Here is a 24,609-nt window from a genome sequence, read left to right as displayed (position 1 = left end):
TTCCTGACATGTATTTTAAGGTGGCAATATTTTGCCTTATACAATATCATCTTTACTTTGATAGAAATTAGTGATTATAAATACCCATTTTTATTTTTGTAAGATAATACTGAAGTTTTCTAACAATGCTGTTTCACCATGATATAGTTTAGTCACTACACTGCAAGCATTATATATACATATATATATTTTACTATAATATATGAGTGATGATTTATCTGTTTCCAAAATGTATTTAGTCTTCTGACTTCTGGATTTGATGGTATCTAATTTACACTATTTTCTTTCACAGATATAATTTAAAACACCATAAACAATGTTAGAATAAACTTTTGTATCACTCTTCCATATTTTTCTTAGAACATCACATACTGTCAGTTAAATGCTTGTATTCAAATATAGTCAGCAATTGGGACAAAATTGGACTTTCTGTAGACTGCAATCTCAATTTGTTTGAATGGTGGTGGTATATTTAGTGCCATGAGAGGGTCAGTTACCTTATGTTAAAATATGCCCACTGCCTTACCAAGTATATGGCATCCTAGTGTAGAAATGCTGAATTAGTAGTTCAAAATAAAAACTTTGGTTCTAGGTTACACAAAGACCACCTAGAAATAAACAAGCTTACTTCTCTGCACTTTAGTTTTTTCACTTTTTCACTGGACTACCTACCCAGATTCTCTTTTGTACTGGAATAATTCAGACCTCCTTTTAAAAAAATATTAATATGGGAAAACTAATTCCAAGGAATACTGTAATAATAAAAATAAGCCAAGTTTTCGTTCTATAAACCCTTAAGCCTATTTCCAAAAATATTTATTCCAGACATAAAATTAGGTAATAACAATGAAAAAATTTAAAAGTCACTCTTTATTGTACATTTACAATATATTTGACAACCTCCAAGTTAAAAGAATCACTAAATTAATTACAGTTTAGACATGCATTGCTCTGAACGTCAGTAACTTTTTAATTTCTTCTGGTGAGTAATCCTGCAGTTGGAAAAGTGTTAATATAGGTTTCTAAGTCTTTGTTGGTGTGAATTAGTCTCAGTTTTTTTTTATTTTTCCCTTTTTTTTTTTTGTTTGTGTTTACTATTCTATTCTTGTAATAGTTTAAAATGTTGCACTAATGATATTATTAGGTCTGTTAAAAAAAAAAAGTATAATCAGCTGTGTCGGTAATAGAAAGGGAACGAAGGACATGGAGATCACCGGAAAGCAAAGCTGAATACACCCTGCTAGATTAGTTCCCAGAGAAGATGGTTTATCTTTAATGTATATAACTTGCCTGAGCATAGGTGATGATTACTAAATAGTTTATAATTAAAGATAATATCTACTCATATTATCATTTCATTTTGGGTTTTTAGTATTTTTAAGTGGAGGGAAAACCTCAGTCTTTACAATATGTGTAAATGTGACACTGTAAAATTAGAACCACAAATCCCAAATCAAGGATAACTGTAAAATTAATAGTGCATTGTTGCTAAGTGCTAATAGATTAGATCTTAAATCAAGTTTAGTTTGTTACATGAAACATTAAGAAATAAATCCATTCTCATATTTTCTATAAACACCAACATTTTATATAATACATTATAAAAACTTCAAAGCACATTTTAAAAATGTTTAAGTATTGTTATCTACATCATTTGTAATTGTGCAACAGTATTAAGGTATGAAAATTCCTAAAATGGAAAGAAAAAATAGCAAAGAAAGCAGAAAACAATGAACCCAATCACCCAGTTCACTGAATAAATATAGATGATCACCATATCCATGTCAAACCACCATCCACGGCTATCATCCTCAAAGTGCAGATAATCCATCCTATGTGCACCATGTGGAAACTGTCTTCTTGTAACTGGAGCTGCACGTCTGTGGAAACCTAGAAGATATAGGAACATGCAATTTAAAGCCCATTAAATTCAGGTAAGTGCTCAGAAAGGAAGCTGGATTATGAACATGAGTATCATGACCAGAGCTTTATCTTGATTTCTCAAGGCATATATTGTATTCCATACAGTTTTTCTTTTTAATGATAAGCAACTATCAGAAGTCTTTTTCAATTAAAGTTTCTAAGGGGGACAGTAAAATTAGCAAAAAGCATGGAATACGGAGTCAAGAGACTTCTTTTTTAAAAACTGAAGTATAGTTGTTCTACAATACTAGTTTCAAGTATATAGCATACATTTAATGTTTTTATATATTATACTCCATTTAAAGTTATAATAAAATATTGGCTATATTTCCTGTGCTATACAATATATCCTGTAGCTTATTTTAATACATAGTAGTTTATACTTCTTAATCTCCTACCTCCTCCTGTCTTCCTTCCTTGCCTATCCTCACTGATAACAACTAGTCTGTTCTCTTTATGAGTCTGTTTCTGTTGTGTCATATTTACTCATTTTAGTGTTTAGATTCCATATATAAGTGATAACATACAGTATTTGTATTTTTCTGACTTATTTCACTAAGCATAGTATCCTCCAGGTCTATCCATATTGTTGCAAGTGTCAAAATTTCATTCTTTTTTCAATGGCTGAGGAATATTGCATTGTGTATGTATGTATATCCCATCTTTATCCATTCATTTGTTGACAGACACTAACATAGGCTATTGTACATAATGCTACTATGAACACTGGGGTACATCAGTTCAGTTCAGTCACCCAATTGTGTCCAACTCTTTGCTACCAGATGGACTGCAGCAGGCCAGGCCTCCCTGTCCATTGCCAACTCCCGGAGTTTACCCAAACTCATCTCCATCGAGTTGGTAATGTCATCTAGCCATCTCATCCTCTGTCATCCTCTTCTCCTCCAACCTTCAATCTTTCCCAGCATCAGCGTCTTTCCCAATGAGTCAGCTCTTCGCATCAGGTGGCCAAAGTATTGGAGTTTCAGCCTCAACATCAATCCTTCCAATGAACACTCAGGACTGATCTCCTTGCAATCCAAGGGACTCTCAAGAGTCTTTTCCAACACTACAGGTCAAAAGCATCAATTCTTTGATGCTCAGCTTTATTTATAGTCCATCTGTCACATCCATACATGACTCCTGGAAAAACCATACATAGCTTTGACTGGACAGACCTCTGTTGGCAAAGTAATGTCTCTGCTTTTTAATATGCTGTCTAGGTTGGTCATAACTTTTCTTCCAAGGAGCAAGCATCTTTTAATATCATGGCTGCAGTCACCATCTGCAGTGAATCTGGAGCCCCCCAAAATAAAGTCTGCCACTGTTTCCACTGTTTCCTCATCTATTTGCCATTAAGTGATGGGACTGGATACCATGATCTTAGTTTTCTGAATGTTGAGCTTCAAGCCAACTTTTTCTCTCTCCTCTTTCACTTTCATCAAGAGGTTCTTTAGTTCTTCGCTTTCTGCCATAAGGGTGGTGTCATCTGCATATCTGAGGTTATTGATATTTCTCCTGGAAATCTTGATTCCAGCTTGTGATTCTTCCAGCCCAGCATTTCTCATGATGTACTCTGCATAGAACTTAAATCAGCACAGTGACAATATACAGCCGTGACATACTCCTTTTTCTATTTGGAACCAGTCTGTTGTTTCATGTCCAGTTCTAACTGCTGCTTCCTGACTTGCATACAGGTTTCTCAAGAGGCAGGTCAGGTGTTCTGGTATTTCCATCTCTTTCAGAATTTTCCACAGTTTGTTTTGATCCACACAGTCAAAGGCTTTGGCATAGTCAATAAAGCAGAAGTAGATGTTTTTCTGGAACTCTTACTTTTTAGATGATCCAGCAGATGTTGGCAATTTGAGCTCTGGTTCCTCTGCCTTTTCTAAAATCAGCTGGAAGTTCACGGTTAATGTATTGTTGAAGCCTGGCTTGGAGAATTTTGAGCATTACTTCACTAGCATATGAGATGAGTGCAATTGTGTGGTAGTTTGAGCATTCTTTGGGATTGCCTTTCTTAGGGATTGGAATGAAAACTGACCTTTTCCAGTCCTGTGGCCACTGCTGAGTTTTCCAAATTTGCTGGCGTATTGAGTGCAGCACTTTTACAGCATCATCTTTTAGGATTTGAAATATCTCAACTGGAATTCCATCACCTCCACTAGCTTTGTTCGTAGTGATGCTTCCTAAGGCCCATTTGACTTCCATATTCCAGGATGTCTGGCTCCAGGTGAGTGATCACACCATTGTGATTATCTGGGTCATGAAGATCTTTTTTGTATAGTTCTTCTGTGTATTCTTGCCACCTCTTCTTAATATCGTCTGCTTCTGTTATGTCCATCCCATTTCTGTCCTTTATTGAACCCATCTTTGCATGAAATGTTCCCTTGGTATCTCTGATTTTCTTGAAGAGATTTCTAGAGTTTTTCCCATTCTGTTGTTTTCCTTTATTTCTTTGCACTGATCACTGTGGAAGGCTTTCTTATCTCTCCTTGCCATTCTTTGGAACTTTGCATTCAAATGGATATATCTTTCTTTTTCTCCTTTGCTTTTGGCTTCTCTTCTTTTCACCGCTATTTGCAAGGCCTCCTCAGACAGCCATTTTGCTTTTTTGCATTCCTTTTTCTTGGGGATGGTCTTGATCCCTGTCTTGTGAATATATCTTTTCAAATTACTGTTTTTACTTTTTCAGTAATATATCCAAGAATGGAACTGGAGGACCAATTGGTAGTTCTATTTTCCGTTTTTTGAGGAAACTTCATACTAATTTACATTGTGGCTGTACCAATTTACATTCCTACTAACAATGTACTAGAGTATCCTTTTTTCCAAATTCTCATCAATGTTATTTGTGGCCTTTATGATGGTAGCCATTCTATAGGTGTGAGATGATACCTCATTTGCATTTCTTTGATGATTAGTGATGTTGAGCATCTTTTCCTATTGGTCATCTGTATGTCTTCTTTGGAGAAATGTCTGTTCAGGTCTTGTGTATTTTTTAATCAATTTTTTTTTGATATTGAGTTGTATGAGCTCTTTATATATTTTGGATATGAACTCCTTATTGGTTATGTAACTGGCAGAAATTTTAAGAGACTAATTTTGTTCTGTCATTTACTTGGGGCAAGTTAATTGATCTCTTTGATTTCAGATTTCTCATCTATATTATCTGATGATTTAATTAAAAATTTGTGAGGTTCATTTTTTTGATATTGAGCTGCATGAACTATTTATAAGATTTAGAGATTAGTTCCTTATCAACTGTATTGTGTGCAACATTTCTTCCCATTCTGTGGGTTGTCTTTTCATTTTGTTTATGGTTTCTTTTGCTATGAAAAGCTTTTCAGTTAGATCCCGTTTGTTTACTTTTGTTTTCATTTTCATTATTCTAGGAGAAGATTGAAAAAGATATTGTGGTGATTTATGTTAAAGAGTGTTCTGCCTATATTTTCCTCTAAGAATTTATAGCATCTGGTTTTACATTTAGGCTGTTAATTCATTTTGAGTTTATTTTTGTGTATGGTGCTAAAGAATGTTCTAACTTCATTTTTTATATGTAGTTGTCCGGTTTTCTCAGCATCATTTATTAAAGAGACTGTCTTTTCTCCATTGTATAGTCTTGCTGTCTTTGTCATAGATTAATTGACCATAGGTGCTACATGGGCTCTCTAGCCTGTTGCATTGATCTTAATGTCTGGTTTTGTGTCAGCACCATACTGCTTTAATGACTGTAGCTTTGCACTGTAATTTAAAGCCAAGGAACCTACTCCTCCAACTCTGTCTTTCATTCTCAAGATTGTTTCAGCTCTTTGGGGTCTTGTGTGTCTCCATACATATTTTAAGAACAACCCATGAAAAAAATGAGCAAAAGACTTAAATAGATGTTTCTCCAAAGAAGACTTACAGTTGACCAAGAGGCATATGAAAAGATGCTAAACATCAGTAATTATTAGATAAATTCAAACACAAACTAAAGTGAAATATCACCTTACACCAGTTAGAATGGCCATCATCAAAAAGCCTACAGATAACAAATGCGGGAGGTGTGGAGAAAAAGGATCCTTTTTTACATTGTTGGGGCTTCCCTAGTGGCTCAGAAAGTAAAGAATCTGCCTGCAATGCAAGAGACCTGGGATCAGTCCCTGGATTGGGAAGGTCCCCTGGAGAAGAGAATGGCTACCTAGTCCAGTATTCTTACCTGGAGAATTCCACGGACAGAGGAGCCTGGTAGGCTACAGTCAATGGGGTTGTAAGGAGTTGAATACAACTGAGTGACTAACACACACGTCTACATTGTTGGTGGGAATGTAAATTGGAACAACCCCTATGGAGAACAGTATGGAGGTTCCTTAAGGAACTAAAAACAGAACTACCATATGATCCAGCAATCCCACTCTGGAGCATGTATCTGAAGAAAAACATGGTTCAAAAAGATACACGCACTACAATGTTCAATGCAGTGCTGTCTACAATAGCCAAGATATGGAAGCAACCTAAATGCCCATCTACAGATGAGTAGCTATAGAAGATGTGTTATATATACACAATAGACTGTTACTCAGTCATCAAAAACAATGAAACAATGCCATTTGCAGCAAAATGGGTCAGTTCAGTTCAGTTGCTCAGTCATGTCTGACTCTTTGTGACCCCGTGGACTGCAGCACACCAGGCTTCCTCGTCCATCACCAACTCCTGGAGCTTGCTCAAACTCATGTCCATTGAGTTGGTGATACCATTCAACTATCTCATTCTCTGTCATCCCCATCTCCTCCTGCGTCTTTCCCAGCATCAGGGTCCTTTCCAATAAGTCAGCTCTTCACATCAGGTGACCAAAGTATTGGAGCTTCAACTTCAGCATCAGCCCTTCCAATGAATATTCAGGACTGATTTCCTTCAGGATTGACTGGTTTGATCTCCTTGAAGTGCAAGGGACTCTCAAGAGTCTTCTCCATCCCCACAGTTCAAAAGCATCAATTGTTCGGTGCTCAGATTTCTCTATGGTCCAACTCTCACATCCATACATGACTACTAGAAAAACCATAGCTTTGACTATACAGATCCTTGTCAGTAATGTATCTGCTTTTTAATACATTGTCTAGATTCTTTGTAGCTTTTCTTCCAAGGAGCAAGCCTCTTTTAATTTATAGCTGCAGTCACCATCCATTGTGGTCTGGTTCCCCCATCTCTTTCAGAATTTTTCACAGTTTGCTGTGATCCACAGAGTCAAAGGCTTTTGTGCAGTCAATGAAGCAGATTTTTTTGTTTTTAAGTCTCTTTCTTTTTCTATGATCCTACGAATGTTGGCAATTTGATATCTGGCCCCTCTGTCTTCTAAACGCAGCTTGTATATTTGGAAGATCTCAGTTCACCTACTGCTGAAGTCTAGCTTGAAGGATTTTGAGCATAACCTTACTAGCATGCAAAATAAGGGCAATTGTATGGTAGCTTGTACATTCTTTGGCACTACCCTTCCTTGGGATTGGAATGAAAACTGACCTTTTCCAGTCCTTTGGTCACTGCTCAGTTTTCCAATTTTTCTGACATGTTGAGTGCAGCACTTAAGAGCATCATCTTTTAGGATTTTAAATAGCTCAGCTGGAATTTAATCACCTCCACTAGCCATGTTTATATTAATGCTTCCTATTTACATGCTAATTATTTGCCCAATGACAACCAGGGTTTGGCTGACAAATAGTGAACTTTATTTTTTAGAGACCTAAAAAAGATAGGCTTTTTTAAGACGTTAAAGGCTTTTTAAAGATGAATAATATGATATGCCAAAGCCTTTGACTGTGTGGATCACAATAAACTGTGGAAAATTCTGAGAGATGGGAACACCAGACCACCTGACCTGCCTCTTGAGAAACCTATATGCAGGTCAGGAAGCAACAGTTAGAACTGGACATGGAACAAGAGACTGGTTCCAAATAGGAAAAGGAGTACGTCAAGGCTGTGTATTGTCACCCTGCTTATTTAACTTCTGTTCAGAGTACATCATGAGAAACGCTGGGCTGGAAGAAGCACAAGCTGGAATCAAGATTGCTGGGAAATATCAATAACCTAAGATATGCAGATGACAGTACCCTTATAGCAGAAAGTGAAGAACTAAAGAGCCTCTTGACTAAAGTGAAAGAGGAGAGTGAAAAAGTTGGCTTAAAGCTCAACATTCAGAAATCTAAGATCATGGCATCTGGTCCCATCACCTCATGGGAAATAGATGGGCAAACAGTGGAAACAGTGGCTGACTTTATTTTTTTGGGCTCCAAAATCACTGCAGATGGTGATTGCAGCCATGAAATACAGATGCTTACTCCTTGGAAGGAAAGTTATGACCAACCTAGACAGCATATTAAAAAGCAGAGACATTACTTTGCCAACAAAGGTCCGTCTGGTCAAGCCTATGGTTTTTCCAGTGGTCATGTATGGATGTGAGAGTTGGACTATAAAGAAAGATGAGTGCTGAAGAATTATTGCTTTTGAACTGTGGTATTGGAGAAGACTCTTGAGAGTCCCTTGGACTGCAAGGAGATCCAATCAGTCCATCCTAAAGGAGATCAGTCCTGAGCGTTCATTGGAAGGATTGATGTTGAGGCTGAAACTCCAATACTTTGGCCACCTGATGCAAAGAACTGACTCATTTGAAAAGACCCTGATGCTGGGAAAGATTGAAGACAGGAGGAGAAGGGGATGTCAGAGAATGAGATGGTTGGATGGCATAACCTATTCAATGGACATGGGTTCAGGTAAACTCCGGGAGTTGGTGATGGACAAGGAGGCCTGGTGTGCTGTGGTCCATGGGGTCACAAAGAGTCGGACATGACTGAGCAACTGAACTGAATATGATTATTAATATTAGATCTCCTGTCTACTAATGTTATCTGTGCTTATTAGTTTCAGTGGGTGGGGACAACACAATAAACTAAGCAGAAAGTATATATTCTGGCATATGCTAGTAACTCTGGTGATAAAGTTTCTGTAAGGCTCAAGCTTGAAGTAGATTCTGGTTCATTCTTTTTAATAACTCATTTAATAAAAACAAAAGTAATGTTGGATATTCTGCTCCAGATCAGATTTCTTATTCTTATAGAAAGATTGCATCTACCTGAGTTATCAGTATGGTTATTTAAAGTCAAGTTTCTTTGATCAAGAACAGTCTTAAATTATTGTTCACGTATGTTTTATATTCTATAACAGAAATTGTATATCTTTAAGGTGTAAAGTAGGATGATTTTATACATAATATATAGTGAGATGATTATTATAATCAAGCCAGCTAACATATCCATCTTCGTTTTTGTTGTTTTGAGAGTACTTGCTGCCTACTTTCTTAGCAAATATCCAGTCTTTGCTGAGATACATGCTTCGTATATATTTTTTCCTAAAACCATGGACTATGTTTCATTTTGCTTGTTTCCTTTGCCATGCAGAAGAAGCTTTTTAGTTTGATATAGTTCTGGTTGTTTATTTTTGCTGTTGTTGCCTGACCTTTTGTGGTCTTATCCAAAAATAATGACTGGAAAGGCCCATGTCAAGGAGCTTATCCTACATGGTTTCTTATAGAGTTTTACGGTTGCAGATCTTGCATTTAACTCTTTAATCTATTTTGGAATAGATTTTTGTGTATGGTGTAACACATGGATTCAGTTTTACTCTTTTGTGTGTGGCAATCCAGTTTTCCCAATACTATTTATTGAAAAGAGTATCCTTCCTTTCTCCATGGTGAATATATTCCTGACCCCCTTACTAAAAGTTAGTTGATTATGTATATCAGGATTTACTTCTGAGGTTTCCACTGTGTTCCATTGGTCTATGAGTCTATTTTTATACCAATGCCATACTGTTCTGATTAGTACAGCTTTGTAATATAACTTGATATCATCAAGTGATACCTTCTACTCTGTTCTTTCTAAAGGTTCTTTTATTTGGGATCTTTTGTGGTTCCATATAAGCACTGCTGCCAATAAAGCTTGTGGTGGTGATGGAATTCCAGCACAGCTATTTAAAATCCTAAAAGATGATGCTATTAAAGTGCTGCACTCAATTTGTCAGCAAATTTGGAAAACCCAGCAGTAGGCACAGAACTGGAAATGGTCAGTCCTCATTCCAGTTCCCAAGAAGGGGAGTACTAAAGAAGGTTCAAACCATCAGACAATTGCACTCATCTCCCGTGCTAGGAAGGTTATGCTCAAAATCCTCCCAGTTAGGCTTCAGCCTTACATGAACTGAAAACTCAAGATGTTCAGGCAGATGGGTTTAGAAAAGGCAGAGGAACTAGAGATCAAATTGCCAACATTCTTGGATCATAGAGAAAGTAAGGGAATTCCAGGAAAACATCTAACTCTGTTTCATTGACTACACTAAAGCCTTTGACTGTGTGGATCATAACAAACTGTAGAAGCAACAGTTAGAACCCTGTATGGAACAATTGACTGGTTCAGGATTGAGAAAGGAGTACGATAAGGCTGTTTATTATCACTCTGCTTATTTAACTTATACACAGAGCATATGTGAAATGCCAGTCTGGATGAGGTACAACCTGGAATCAAGATTGAAGGGACAAATATTAACAACCTCAGATACGCAGATGATACCACCGTAGTGGCAGAAAGTGAAGAGAAACTGAAGAGGCCTCTTGATGAGGGTGAAGGAGGAAAGTGAAAAAGCTGGCTTAAAAGTCACTATTAAAAAAAACTAAGATCTTGGCATCTGGTACCATCACCTCATGTCAAACAGAAGGGAAAAAGGTGGAAGCAGTGACAGATTTCCTCTTCTTGGGTTCTAAAATCACTGTGGATGGTAACTGCAGCCATGAACTTAGAAGGCAATTGCTTCTTGGCAGGAAAGCTATGACAAACCTAGACAATGTGTTAAAAAGCAAAGAGATCACTTTGTTGACAAAGGTTCGAATAGTCAAGGCTATAGTCTTTCCAGTTGTCATCTGTGGATGTGAGAGCTGGACATTAAAGAAGGCAGAGCGCCGAAAAATTGATGCTTTCGATCTGTGATGCTGGCGAAGATTCTTGAGAGTCCCTTGGAAACCAAGGAGATCAAACCAGTCAATCACAAAGGAAATCAACCCTGAGTACTCTTTGGAAGGACTGATGCTGAAGTTGAAGCTCCAGTACTTTGGCCACCTGATGCGAACAACTGACTCACTGAAAAAGACCCTGATGCTGGGAAAGACTGAAGGCAGAAGGAGAAGAGGGCGACAGAGGATGAGATGGCATCGCTGATTCAATGAACATGAACCTGGGCAAACTCCAAGAGATGGGAGGGACAGGGAAGCTTGGTGTGCTGCAGCCCATAGGGTTGCAAAGTGTTAAACACAACTTGGCAACTGAACGACAATGTAAGTCTATACCAATTTTACAACTGTTTTTTTCTGTTTCTTTGAAAAATGCCATTGGTATTTTGATAGGGATTGTATCGAGTCTTTGTTTTGCTTTGAGTAGTACAGACATCTTAACAATAATTTTTAAATTTCATTTTTTATTGAAGTATAGTTTCCAGTTATATAGTAATATGTTATAGGCATAAAATAAAGTGATTTACAATTTTTAAGACTACATTCCATATACAGTTATTATAAAATACTGGCCATATTTTTCCATGTTGTACAATATATCCTTATATCTTATTTTATATCTCTCACTTGTAGTTTGTATCTCTTACTCCGCTACCCCTATATTAATTCTTTTAATCAGTAAATATGGAATAGCTTTTCATTTAGTTGTGCCAGCTTCAATTTCTTTCATCGATATTTTATAGTTTTCAGTGTTTACTTATGTAGATTAAAAACATAAAATTAAAAAGGAGATAAATGTTAAGTGGTATTTTAGAATAAATTTAATAGCCATATCTCAAAGAACTTTTTAATAATTTCTAATATTTTTGGTTGACTTGCTATCATATTTTTGATTGTTTTTATAGCTTACAAAAAACTTATACTAGAATGATGTGTCAGCTCTTCTATTTTTTTCTTTGCCTTATCAGTATTAGCTTCAATCTGATTTCTTTGTAGGATTATATTTGAGTTTCTTGTCTACTTTGTGTTGGTAGAGTAGCTGAAATTAGATAATATAGTCCAACATTAAACTGGTCATACGTAAACTTCAACATATTGCAACACCTTGAAAACTAATAAACTAATGAAGACAGCTATTTTCAGACTTAGAGTTTTCCTTGGCTAATATTACATACCATCATAACATGTTAAGTAAGAATGCCAGTGTCAGTTCTCACTAATTATTAGTAAAGTTTAACTTCTGTTTGAATAAACATTACAGAAACTTTAATGTTATTTTCTCACAATCCAAAGGATTGCCTTGCACCTTGCCTGTAGGCATTCTATTTTGGAGACCATATCTAGGGGATTTCAATCCTAACAGCTTTTTACAACTATCTAACCACTCTTCTCCCAACTTTAGACAAAACTTTAAGAGGAAAGGCACCTTTTTGTTTGTGTAGGAGAGAGGGGAAGTGGCAAGAGGTTTTCTCTTATTCAGAAATTATTCTAATACATTTTACTTGCTTATATCTCATGATTTTATTATCTTCATAAAACACAAATGTTCCAAAGAAGTTTATATACCTTTTCAAAAATCTTTTCACAAATATAGACTGGAGAACAGGTAACACTGTTACTGGAAATTATCACCATTACTACTATACTTTAAAATATGTGATTTTTCTGTCTAAAAGAAGTATGTAGAGACCTTAGATTCTTCAGATGCAAAAGTCTCAGTTGGTTGGGTTACAGAATCATGCTGGTTCCACACTGCAGTCTCAGTTACTCTTGATATCTTGGTATAATTACTCATAGTGCCTCTTTTACTCTAGAAGTGTCCTTAAGAGTAGTAATTTCCTTTATTGATGGAAAGAGAGAAAAAAGGCAGTGCAGGAAGACTCTGAACTACAACATCTAAACAACAGGAGGCGATACTGACCCAAGTGGCTTATGCAATATGGTTTTACAGGAAAGGTGGCTAATGATCAGTACTTGATTAATGTTAATTTCTTCATGTTTTTTTTTTTTTAAGTGAGGAAGGAGTGAGTAGGTATTTGTAATGATTTTGGAATTTTCACAATTGTAAACTGAATGAAATGGTTATAATTTCTAAATCAAAATCAGACTAAAAGAAAATGACCTCATTGACTCTATTACTTAGTAAATATTAGATTATGACACTAAAAAACTGCTAGAACATTCATCACGGAGATTAACTGCAGATTCCACTGTAAAATGATGATAATAAAAGTACCTAACTCATTGGGCTAATATGAGGATTAGATAAATTAATACATATAAATTAATACATGCTATTCATGACCAATACTAAAGTTTCAATAAGTTATTCTTATTTTTAATTAATATTGTAACTGTTCCTTTCAATATGAAAAGCAGCTGATTTTCTCAGTTCTTGTTCTTCATATTATGTGTGTCTTTTGTGAATGAATCAATATATTTACCATTGTTTGTTCAGACAAATGGTGAGAAACTTTCCTTCAACTATGAGTTGATTTCTCTAAGGCAGTCGTTAACTTTAAATATACTGTCAGAATATCAGATAGTGAAACAATGGAAGATTAAAATTTATGAAGATTATATGTACTATCACTTAGAGGCTGAGGATTTAAAGATATTTTTAGACATGGTTCCTGTCTAAAGAAACTCATACTCTAGAACAGTTTATCACTCTCTTTTTTTTGTTTGTTTCATTATCACCCCTGTAAGGAGGACAAAAATAGCTAAATTAAAATTTATCTGAAGTATTCTAATCAGTAAATCAAATTAACTTAAACCCAATTTCTCTCTACTGAGAGAAATCTTAAATAAGGAATAAAATTTTTTCAGGTAGGGTTGAGCTCGTGAGAGCCAAAAACTACTGTGATATCTAAGATTTTTTTAGTGCTCCAAGAACCAGTTTTTGCCCCCATTAGAAGTACATGGCCTAGGAGACAGCACACTTAAAAGCATATAACAGTCAATGTATATATTATATATAATCAGTTCATTCCAAAATTGGATTTGAATTGGAATTAATGGAGTGAGAAGTTTTTGCACCAGGAAATCCTCACAGACTTAAGCACACCTTACTATTTAGTGATAACTTGATAAGGTGAATTTGGTTTAAAGAATAGCCAGTATTATTAGCACATTTTAACTATGGTATGTCAAGGTAAAGGACACTTTTCCACTACAGTGGAAATCATACTCTTCAAGGAATCAGAAAATTTGGATTTTTGTGCCAATACTGAACTTACTCATTATTTGATCAAGTCAAAACAGTTCCTCTGTATTGAGATATATATATTCATATGATTTTCTCCTTTAATCTGTTAATGTGATGAATTCAAAAGTAGATTTTTAAAAATGTTGAACAATTTTAGAAAGATCTGTTACAGTGATGAATTAAGGTGATAGATTTTCAATGTTTCATCATTCCCTTAAATCCAGGATAAATTCCATGTTTTCATGGTACTGGTTTTTTACACATTGATGAATTCAACTTCATTTATTTTATGTGGCATTTTTATGCCTATGTTTGTAAGGAAGATTGGTCTATAATTTTCTGCTTTATGCAATATTTGCCTGGATTGTATCTCATGATTTTATTGTCTTCATAAAACTTGCTGGCAGTTAGGTGACAATTCTCTGTGGATCTCTGTGTGTCTGCGTATCTTGCAAGCAAGAGGCACCGACTGCCTCTGACACTGGCAATCTTGTGTTCTCTTTTTACTCTCAAAAATGGTTTGCATAAAATTAGAATTCTTGGTGGTTTGATAAATCTAACCTATAAAGCCTATTATCTTTTCAGGTGTGGTATAGAATTTTAAATATCAATTTCTTTAATAGTTGTTGGTATACTAATGTTTTCTAGTTATTCTTGAGTATGTTTGGTAATTTTAATATAGCAGTATCCATTCTATTCAAGTTTTTAAGTGAATTAGACTAAAATTTCCCTGGCTGTGGTACATTTAGAGCTTTTCACAAATATCCTGGTCTCCTAAATGCCTGGCTTATTTGCACTTCTCTGTCCTTATGATTTAGGCATGGCATGAGACTTGACAAACAAAAATGAATGTCCAAAGAAGATATTGTTGTGTGTTGTTTCTGGGTAGCACATTCATCAGTTTGAGATGATGCAGCAGTCTCTCTCCCTCCTTCAGAACAATCTGTAACATATTAGGCAGAGGCTGCTTTGTCATCCTGGGTCCTAAAGCTTAGGATGGTGTGGAGCAGAGCACACAGGGGTTAAGAGACAAACTAATTCTGATTGGAAATAGTGACTTTTAGAATTATTAAAGAAAAGGATGATAATCACAAAGTTGAAACTGATTTGTTTTCTCACTGGGGGAAGAAAAAGATAAAGCTTTTGGACAAATTCATTGCATGAAATCAAAGAGTAAGAAAGAACTGTGAAGAAAATCTCCAAGTCACTATCAGATTTAGAAAGAATATAACGAAGAACCAGCATTCCAGAATCTCACACAGGTACTTCTGCCTCTTCATAAATTCTATTTTGTCAAAACCGTTTTACCTCAGAAGGATTTCTCTTGTGTTCTAGAAAGCAAAGCATGACTTTTTCTCTGCAAAATATGATTCAAATTTATATTTGCCATCAAAGACCATAAAGTATTATATTTTGAAGATTCAGAGCCAGAAAGACTGTCAACAATTATCTATTTCATTTTTATAATTTTAGTAACCTGCACAGTGCTTTGAGGATGGAATGTTTGTTTGCAGAATGTTCATTGAGTGGATGGGTGAATGCCTGTATATAAGGATAGACTTCAGAGAATAGGATGAATCATTAGCATATTTTGAGAATGTCCCAAATCAAGCTTCTCAACTATATTTTCAGCATGTACTGAATATTATTATAAATATATTTGAAATACATTTTGTAGTTCTTATAAAAAAAATTCTTTAGAGGTCAATTCAGTTCAGTTCAGTCTCTCAGTTGTGCCTGACTCTTTGTGACCCCATGGACTGCAGCACGCTAGGCCTCCCTGTCCATTACCAACTCCCAGAGTTCACTCAAACTCATGTCCATTGAGTCGGTGATGCCATCCAACCATCTCATCCTCTGTTGTCCCCTTCTACTCCTGCCTTCAATCTTTCCCATCATCAGGGTCTTTTCCAGTGAGTCAGCTCTTCAGATCAGGTGGCCAAAGTATTGGAGTTTTAGCTTCAGCATCAGTCCTTCCAACAAATATTCAGGACTGATCTCCTTTAGGTTGGACTGGTTGGATCTCCTTGCAGTCCAAGGGACTCTCAAGAGTCTTCGCCAACACCGCAGTTCAAAAACATCAATTCTTCGGCAATCATCTTTCTTTATAGTCCAACTCTCACATCTGTACATGACTATGGGAAAAACCATAGCTTTGACTATACAGATTTTTGTTGGCAAAGGACTATCTCTGCTCTTTAATATGCTGGCTAGTTATGTCATAGCTTTCCTTTCAAGGAGCAAGCATCTTTTAGTAGCATGGCTGCAGTCAACATCTACAGTAATTTTGGAGCCCAAGAAAATAAAATCTGTCACTGTTTCCACTTTTTCTCCATCTATTTGCCATGAAGTGATGGGACAAGATGCCATGATCTTAGTTTTCTGAATGTTGAGTTTTAAGCTCGCTTTTTCACTCTTTTCTTTTACCCTCATCAAGAGGCTCTTTAGTTCCCTTTCATTTTCTGCTATTGGAGTGGTATCATTTGCATGTCTGAAGTTGTTGATATCTCTCCTTGCAATTTTGATTCCAGCTTGTGATTCATCCAGCCCAGCATTTCTCATGCTGTACTCTGAATATAAGTTAAATAATGCAAGATGATAATATACAGTCTTGTCTTACTCCTTTCCAAATTTTGGACAAGTTTATTGTTCCATTTTTGCTTCTAACTGTTGTTTCTTGGCCTGCGTACAGGTTTCTCAGGAGACAGGTAAGATGGTTTTTTATTTCCATCTCTTACAATAATTTTCCACTGTTTGTTGTGATCCACACAGTCAGAGGCTTTAGCATAGTCAATGAAGCAGATGTTTTTCTGGAACTCCTTTGCTTTGTCCATGATCCAAAGAATGTTAGCAATGTGATCTCTGTTTCCCCTGCCTCTTTGAAACCAGCTTGTACATCTGGAAGTTCTTGGTTCATGTACTGCTGGAAAAAAGGAGGTATATCCTATCCTTTATCTGTGATGGGACAGATGAAATATTAAAGCTTGGTGTTTTATTGTTTTGCATATTACATAGTAACTTTGATGTGTTAAAATTTGATTGACATAAGGAAGCCTTAACAGTGGTGGATATTTTTAGTCACAAGCAGGTATACAGTTACTCTGTTAATAGACATGAAAAGTTAATGCAAAGTGGATTTTAAATTTCATTTTATTTTCTTTATCTTTAGGATCCCAGAATCAAACATTTATTAATCCTGCCAAATTAGCTTTTTATATAGAATAGATTAATATATATTGCAGACTGCAACATATTCTATAACACATGATTTACCTGGAATATGGTTTATAAAGTTATAGGCTAGATTATATAATTCTTAACTGTTTTGTTTCTGTAACCAGGTATGAAGTGAGAATCATGTCTTTTTTAAAAGAGAGTATTTTTAACTGTGATAAAACACAAGTAACATGAAATTTGACTTTTCTAGTATACAATTCAGTGGCATTAATTACATTCACAAAGTTATACAATTATTGCCACTATTTATTTCTAAAAAAATTTTCCATTACCACAAAGAGAAACTCTGTAGCCATTAAGCAATAATTCCCCAATTGCCTTACTCTCCTTTGCTCCTGGCATCTCTAATCTACTTTTCCGTCTCTATGATTTGCCTATTCTAAGATACGTCATGGGCTGTCATGATAAAGAATATGTCTGCCAATATAGGGGACATGGGTTTGAGCCCTGAGTCAGGAAAATCCCCTGGAGAAGGAAATGGCTACCCACTCCAGTATTCTTTCCCAGAAAATCCCATGGACAGTGGAGCCTGGTGGGCTACAGTCTGTGGGGTTGCAAAGAGTCAGACATGACTGAGTGACTAAACAACAATAAGATATTTCATAGAAGTGCGATCATACAATATTCATCCTTTATGCTGACTTATTTCACTTAACATTTTAAAGGCTCACTGATAGTACATAATATATCAAAACCTCATTCTTTTTTATGGCTGAATAATATTTCATTCTATGTATATACCACATATTGTTTATCCATTAATTTGTTCTTATGTACTTGGGTTGTTTCCATCTGTTGGCTATAGTGAATAATGTTGCAATGAACACTGGCAAACAAGTATCAGTTTTGAGTCCCTCTTTTTAATTCCTATGGGTATATACCCAAGAGTAGAATTGCTATATCACATGGTAATTCTATGTTTGGCGTTTTTAGGAAACTCCAAACTTTTTTTTTTTCAGCAAAATATATCATTTTGCATCCCTGTTAGCAATACCCAAGGGTTCCAATTTCTGCACATCCTTGTCAACACTTGTTATTTTCTGTTTTTTATTTTAAAAATTATAATCATAGTAATAGGTGTGATTTTCACTGTCATTTTGATTTATATTAATCCCTCTAGTGACTAATGATGTATAATTTTTCATGTGCTTATTAGCTATTTGTATATATTCTTTAGAAGTATGTCTATTGAAGTATATTGCCCATTTTTTAATTGAGTTATTTGTCTTCTTGAGTTCTTTATATATTTCAGGTATTAAGCCATTATCAGATATGACTTGCAAACATTTTCTCCCATTGTATGGGCTATCTTTTCACCTTCTTGAAAATGTTCTGATGCACAAAATTTTAACTTTGATGAAGTTCAATTTATTTGCTTATGTTTTGGTGTCTTATCTAAGAATCTACTTGCCATGAATATTTACCTTTATATTTTCTTTTAACAGTTTTATGTTTTACATTTAGGCCACTGATCTATTTTGAGTTAGTTTTTGTACATAGTATGAGGTTAAATGGTCCAATTTGTCCTAGAATTATTTGTTGAAGAGACTCTCCCCAATGAATGGCCTTAGCACCCTTTCCAAAAACCCAAGTGGCCATAGACATACGGGTTTATTTCTAGAATTATCATTCCATTCTATTCCATACTTTTTTGCTAGTATTGTTCTGTTTTGATTCCTATAGTAAGTTTTGAAAATGAATGTGTGAGTCTCCAACAGTGTGGTTTGTTTTCAAGGTTTGTTTGTTTACTCAGGGCCCTTTGATATTAAGGATCAAGTTTTCCATTTCTACAAAAAGGGCTCTTGTAATTTTGATAGACATTGCATTGAATCTACAGATAGCTGTAGCTAGTACTGATATCTTAAAAATATTGTCTTCTAATCCATGAATATAGGATATCTTTCCTTTTATTTAAGTCTCCTTTAATTTATTTTAGCTACGTTTTATGGTTCTTATTATATGTCTTTCACATCCTTGGTTAAATTTTTTCCTAGTTATTTATTTTAGATGCTAGTAGAAGTGAAACTGCTTTCTTAACCTTTTCAGGTTGTTCTCTATTGGTGAGCACAACTAATTTCTGTGTGTTGATGCTGTAACCTGACACTTCGCTGAATATTTTATTAGCTCTAATAGTTTTCTTTAGATTCTCTGGGATTTTTTCTATATAAGTTTATTTCTACCTTTCCAGTTTGAATTCCTTTAAATTCTTATTCTTCTCTATCTGTTCTGGTTAGAATTCTTAACACACTGTTGAATAGCAGTGGTGAAAGCAGGCATCCTTGTCTTGTTTTTAATCTTAGGGGGAAATCTTTTAGTCTTTCACATTGAGTTTGATGTTAGCTGTGTTTTTTTTTCCCCTAAATAAATGCCCTTTGTCATGTTGAGGAAGTTCCTTTTTATTCCTAGTATTCTGAATTTTTTGTAAAAAAAAAAAAAAAAAAAGTGATTTTGTCAAATGCCCTTATGCATTTTATGGCATATTATATAGGTTTTCTTATGTTAGACCACTCTAGCATACCTGGGATAAATACTATTTGGTCATATTGTACAATCAGTTTGCCAGTAATTTTTGGAGGATTTTGCATCTATATTTATAAGGGATATTGGTCTGTAATCTTTTTTTGTGATGTTTTATACAGCTTTCAAATTGGGACAATACTGATTTCCTAGAATGAGATAGGAATTATTCTCTTCTCTTCAATTTTGTGTAAGAGTTTAAGAAAGAATGGTGTTACTTCTTTACATTTTGGTAAAATTCACCAGTGATGTCATTTGGTCCCTGATTTTTTTTTGGGGGGGGGATTTTTGATTATTAATTCAAGTTCTTTACGTGTTGAGGTTTTCTATGTATTCTTAAGAAGTTTAGCTACTTTGTATTTCTAGTTCATTTCATCTAGATTATCTAATTTGTTGTTCTATAACTGCTCATAGTATTCTCTTACACTATTTTTCTTTTCTGTAAGGTTGGTAGCGATGCCTCTAATTTACTTCTGATTCTAGTTATTTGTGTCTTCTTTTTTCGTTTGAATCTAGCTAAAGGGTTGCCAAATCTTGATCTTCTAAAAGAACTAACTTTTGGTTTTGTTGATTTTCTCCATTGTTTTTCTATTCTATATTTCATTTACCTCCATTCTAATCTTTTTTAGTTCCTTGCTTCTGCTAGTTTTGAGTTTGGATTACTCTTCTTTTACTAGTTCCACAAGCTATGAAATTATGTTATTGGTATGGGATTTTTGTCTTTTAATGTAAGTGTTTTATAGCTATAAATTTTCCTCTGAGCACTGTTTTGCTGCATCTCATAAGTTTTGGTATGTTTTATATTTTCATTCATCTTGACATATTTTTTCCTTCAGTTTTTTAATATTGAATATATTTGACATATGGGCTTTCCGTGGCGCATATAGTAAAGAATTCCCCTGCAATGCAGGAGACCAGGGTTTGATCCCTGGGTCAGGAAGATCCCACTCCAGTACTCTTACCCGGAGAATGGAATGGACAGAAGAGCCTGGTGGGCTCAGTCCATGGGGTTGCAAACAGTTGGATATGACTGAGCAATAACTCTTTCACTTCATATTTAACATATAACATTCTGTAAATTTAAGGTTTCAATTTAATACACTTATACATTGTAATATGATTGCCACTGCAGTAATACTTAGCATCCCTATCACCCTGCATAGTTATCCCTTTTGTTCAGTGCGCGGGATAATGTTTAGTCTCTCAGCAAGTTTGGCTGTAGTCCAACATTCATTAGGCTGTGCACTAGATCTCTTTGGCTTATTTATTACTTGTTACAAGGTTGGACCCTTAAACAACTTTAATCTTATTCTTCCACATTCCCACTATCCACTGCTAACCATCATTTTACTCTTTATTTGTGATTTTTACTTTTTTAGAGGCCACACAGGTCACTTTATACAGTATTTATTTTTCTCTAACTTATCTCAGATGGCATAATTTACTTAAGGTCCATGTTGAATAGTCCATGCATGTTGTCACAAATCTCAGGATGTCTTCCTTTCTCATGGTTGAATATAATTCCACTGCACATATACATCATATATTTCTTATCCATTCCTCCATTGATGGGCATTTAAGTTTCCATATCTTGGCTATTGTGAATAATGCTGAAGTAAAAATGGGTATACATATATATCTTCAAAATCCTGTTTTCATTTCCTTTAGGTATATACCCAGATGTGGAATTGCTAGATGATAGATTTTTAATGTTTTAAAACCTCTATGTTATTTTCCATAGTGGTTGGACCAATTTAAATTCCCACCAACAGTATATAAACGTTCTCTTTTCATCACATCTTCACAAGCATCTGTTGCCTCTATCTTCTGAATGATAGTCATCCTAACAGGTGTGAAGTGATATTATGTTTTTGATTTGCATTTCCAAGATGATTAGTGATGTTAAACATCTTTTTAGGTTGGCTATTCTTATGTCATCTCTGGAAAAATCTTTAGTTCTGCCCTTTTAAACTGGATTGTTTATCTTTTTTTAGTAGTTATATAAGTTCTTTATATGTTTTGGATATTAATCCCTTATAATATGGCTAAAATTTTTGTCCCAGTCTGCAAGTTGTCTTTTAATTTCATTATAAAAAGAAAACATGCTGGTGGCAGAGTATAGGGAGGTGTGGGCTTGGCATTTGGGGCACTGGGTGTGCCCATGGCTCAGTAGGGAGATCTTTGAGTTACGGAGCATCAGAGGTCTATGGCTTGACCTTTTGTTGAAATCCCTGGGCAGACAGCAGAAACTGTTCCTTCATTCTCCTTGTGTGTCTGCTTCCCTTTTCCGTGACCTCCTGGGGTCATGGTGGTCTCTCGTCAAAAAGAACACTGTTCTGTCCAGCTGCAGCCTGTGTGGCCTGGCAGACTGTCACTCACCACTCTCTTTCCACCTCCTTTTAGAGCAGTCACTCCTGCCAGGTACTGCTGCTGTCTCCCTTGGCGTCACAGCCTTTTCCAAAGTCCAGTCTACCCACTTCCGGATGCACAGATGGATGGATCTTGTGGGTGTCCAGAGGCATTTTTGTTTAGTTACTGATATCCAAAGAGCTCTAAATTGAAGGGAAGATAAAAAAGGCACTCACACTGCCGTGACAGTGACATCGCTCCATCTTGAGGTATCTTCTAATTTCCTCTGCACTTTACTCTTTGATCCTCTGGTTGTTTAAGATGTGTTAATTTCCACATATTTGTGAGATCTTCAATTTTCCTTTGTTGGTTTCTAGTTTATTTCATTGTGGTTAAGCAAATACTTTGATTTCAACCTTTTAAAATTTATCAAGACAAGTCTTGTTGCAGTACCATGTCTTTTTAACTTTTATAAATTAATTATAAATTTAAGTCGAAAAAATGAATATGATTTACTTATTTTTCCCCTTGATTTTGGAGGACTATACTACTTGTCATTGTTATGTATTTTCTAATGTTATGGTTATGTTTTTATATATAACTATGTTTCATACATAATTTGGGTTTATATTTGGAGAAGGAAATGGAAACCAACTTCAGTATTCTTACCTGGAGAATCCCCATGGACAGAGGAGCCTGGCAGGCTACAGTCCATGGGGTCGCAAGAGTTGGACACGACTTAGCGACTAAACCACCACCACCATCAGTCAGTTCAGTTGCTCAGTCGTGTCCGACTCTTTGCAACCCCATGAATCGCAACACGCCAGGCCTCCCTGTCTATCACCAACTCCTAGAGTTTACTCAAACTCATGCCCATCGAGTCAGTGATGCCATCCAGCCATCTCATCCTCTGTCGTCCCCTTCTCCTCATGCACCCAATTCCTCCCAGAATCAGGGTCTTTTCCAATGAGTCAACTCTGCATGAGGTGGCCAAAGTATTGGAGTTTCAGCTTCAGCATCAGTCCTTCCAATGAACACCCAGGACATCCTTTAGGATGGACTGATTGGATCTCCTTGCAGTCCAAGGACTCTCAAGAGTCTTCTCCAACATCATTGGTCAAAACCACCAATTTTTCAGCACTCAGCTTTCTTCACAGTCCAACTCTCACATCCATACATGACCACTGGAAAAACCACAGCCTTGACCAGACAGACTTTTGTTGGCAAAGTAATGTGTCTGCTTTTTAATATGCTATCTAGGTTGGTCATAACTTTCCTTCCAAGGAGTAAACGTCTTTTTAATTTCATGGCTACAATCACCATCTGCAGTGATTTTGGAGGTTTATATTATTCTAACTGGCCATAATTGAGCTAGATGTGGTATATTTTATTTATGATTCCAGGATAAATAGATAATAAACACCAGAAAACCACTTGTCTATTAAAAAGTGAATAACCACTACAAAATCACTTATTGGTATTAGTTTTGAGTGAGTGGTTGTCTAAGATTTAGACAATTCCTAATTTTTGTCTATTTTAAACAAAAAGTATTATATAAAATATATGTTCAGTTAGATATAATGTAATGATTTATGCTAAAAATTGAGAATATTTTCCATGTAAAAAGATTTAATGGTTTTCTTATGTAAAATAAATCTATTTTCCTTGATTTATAATAACATGGAATTCAGAATAACTAGATTTTATTAATGAGTCTAGTTACACAGCTTTAATGCTAAAAATTGAGGATTAGTGGTAAATTTTTACATTAAATTTAGTCTGGAGATCTTAACCTAATATCCAACATATTACAAAGGTTATCTCTTGCCAGGAAATATTATAAAGAAAATCACTTAGGCTGTGAAACAGTGTATTGGATCATGATAATTGTCAGTAAGTCCTTTAAAATAGATATGTTCTCCAATTTACACGTTAAAAATACAAAAAAAAGCTTGAGACTTCGACAGTTTATTGGTTTGCCGTGGGTCATTCTGGAAGTGATGGGTCTGGATCATAAAGCTCGTTTTTGTTACTATATCTATGATAGTACATTAAATTCTAGATATTTCAAAATGTAGATAATGCAAAATTCTCTCATTAGCTTGACTTTTTATGTTGAAACTATTTCAAACTGCCTTTTGAGAATTATTTTAAATAATCCATTTTGCTGCATATATAAATATATCCTACCTTATTTTAAAAATACTGAGTAACCTGATTAGTTAGAAGACACTGAGGCAGGAGTCAACCAAAAGGGCAATGCAGGAGTTTCCTGAGCTCTCCTTCTCCCACAGACAAAATGAATGTAGATATGCACATGGTGAAATTCCCTCTGATGCTACACATCAGA

General features: G+C 35.4%; 1 protein-coding gene across 3 annotated transcripts in view; it reads right to left on the bottom strand.

Moving 5' to 3' along the window:
- Positions 1-880: 880 nt before the first annotated feature.
- The window catches only part of RNF180 (ring finger protein 180), a 264,764-nt gene continuing 241,035 nt past the window's right edge, over positions 881-24,609 (bottom strand). For all 3 annotated transcript variants that reach the window (XM_065905392.1, XM_065905394.1, XM_065905393.1), the window contains one exon: positions 881-1,890. In XM_065905392.1, the coding sequence (XP_065761464.1) occupies positions 1,691-1,890 (200 nt within the window). In that variant the 3' untranslated portion in view covers positions 881-1,690. The remainder of the gene's footprint in view (positions 1,891-24,609) is intronic.

This window comes from Muntiacus reevesi, chromosome 14 (genome assembly GCF_963930625.1).
Source record: "Muntiacus reevesi chromosome 14, mMunRee1.1, whole genome shotgun sequence".
Lineage (NCBI taxonomy): Eukaryota > Metazoa > Chordata > Mammalia > Artiodactyla > Cervidae > Muntiacus > Muntiacus reevesi.
The sequence above is the reverse complement of the archived record's forward strand: the minus strand, read 5'-3'. Positions and strand labels throughout refer to the sequence as shown.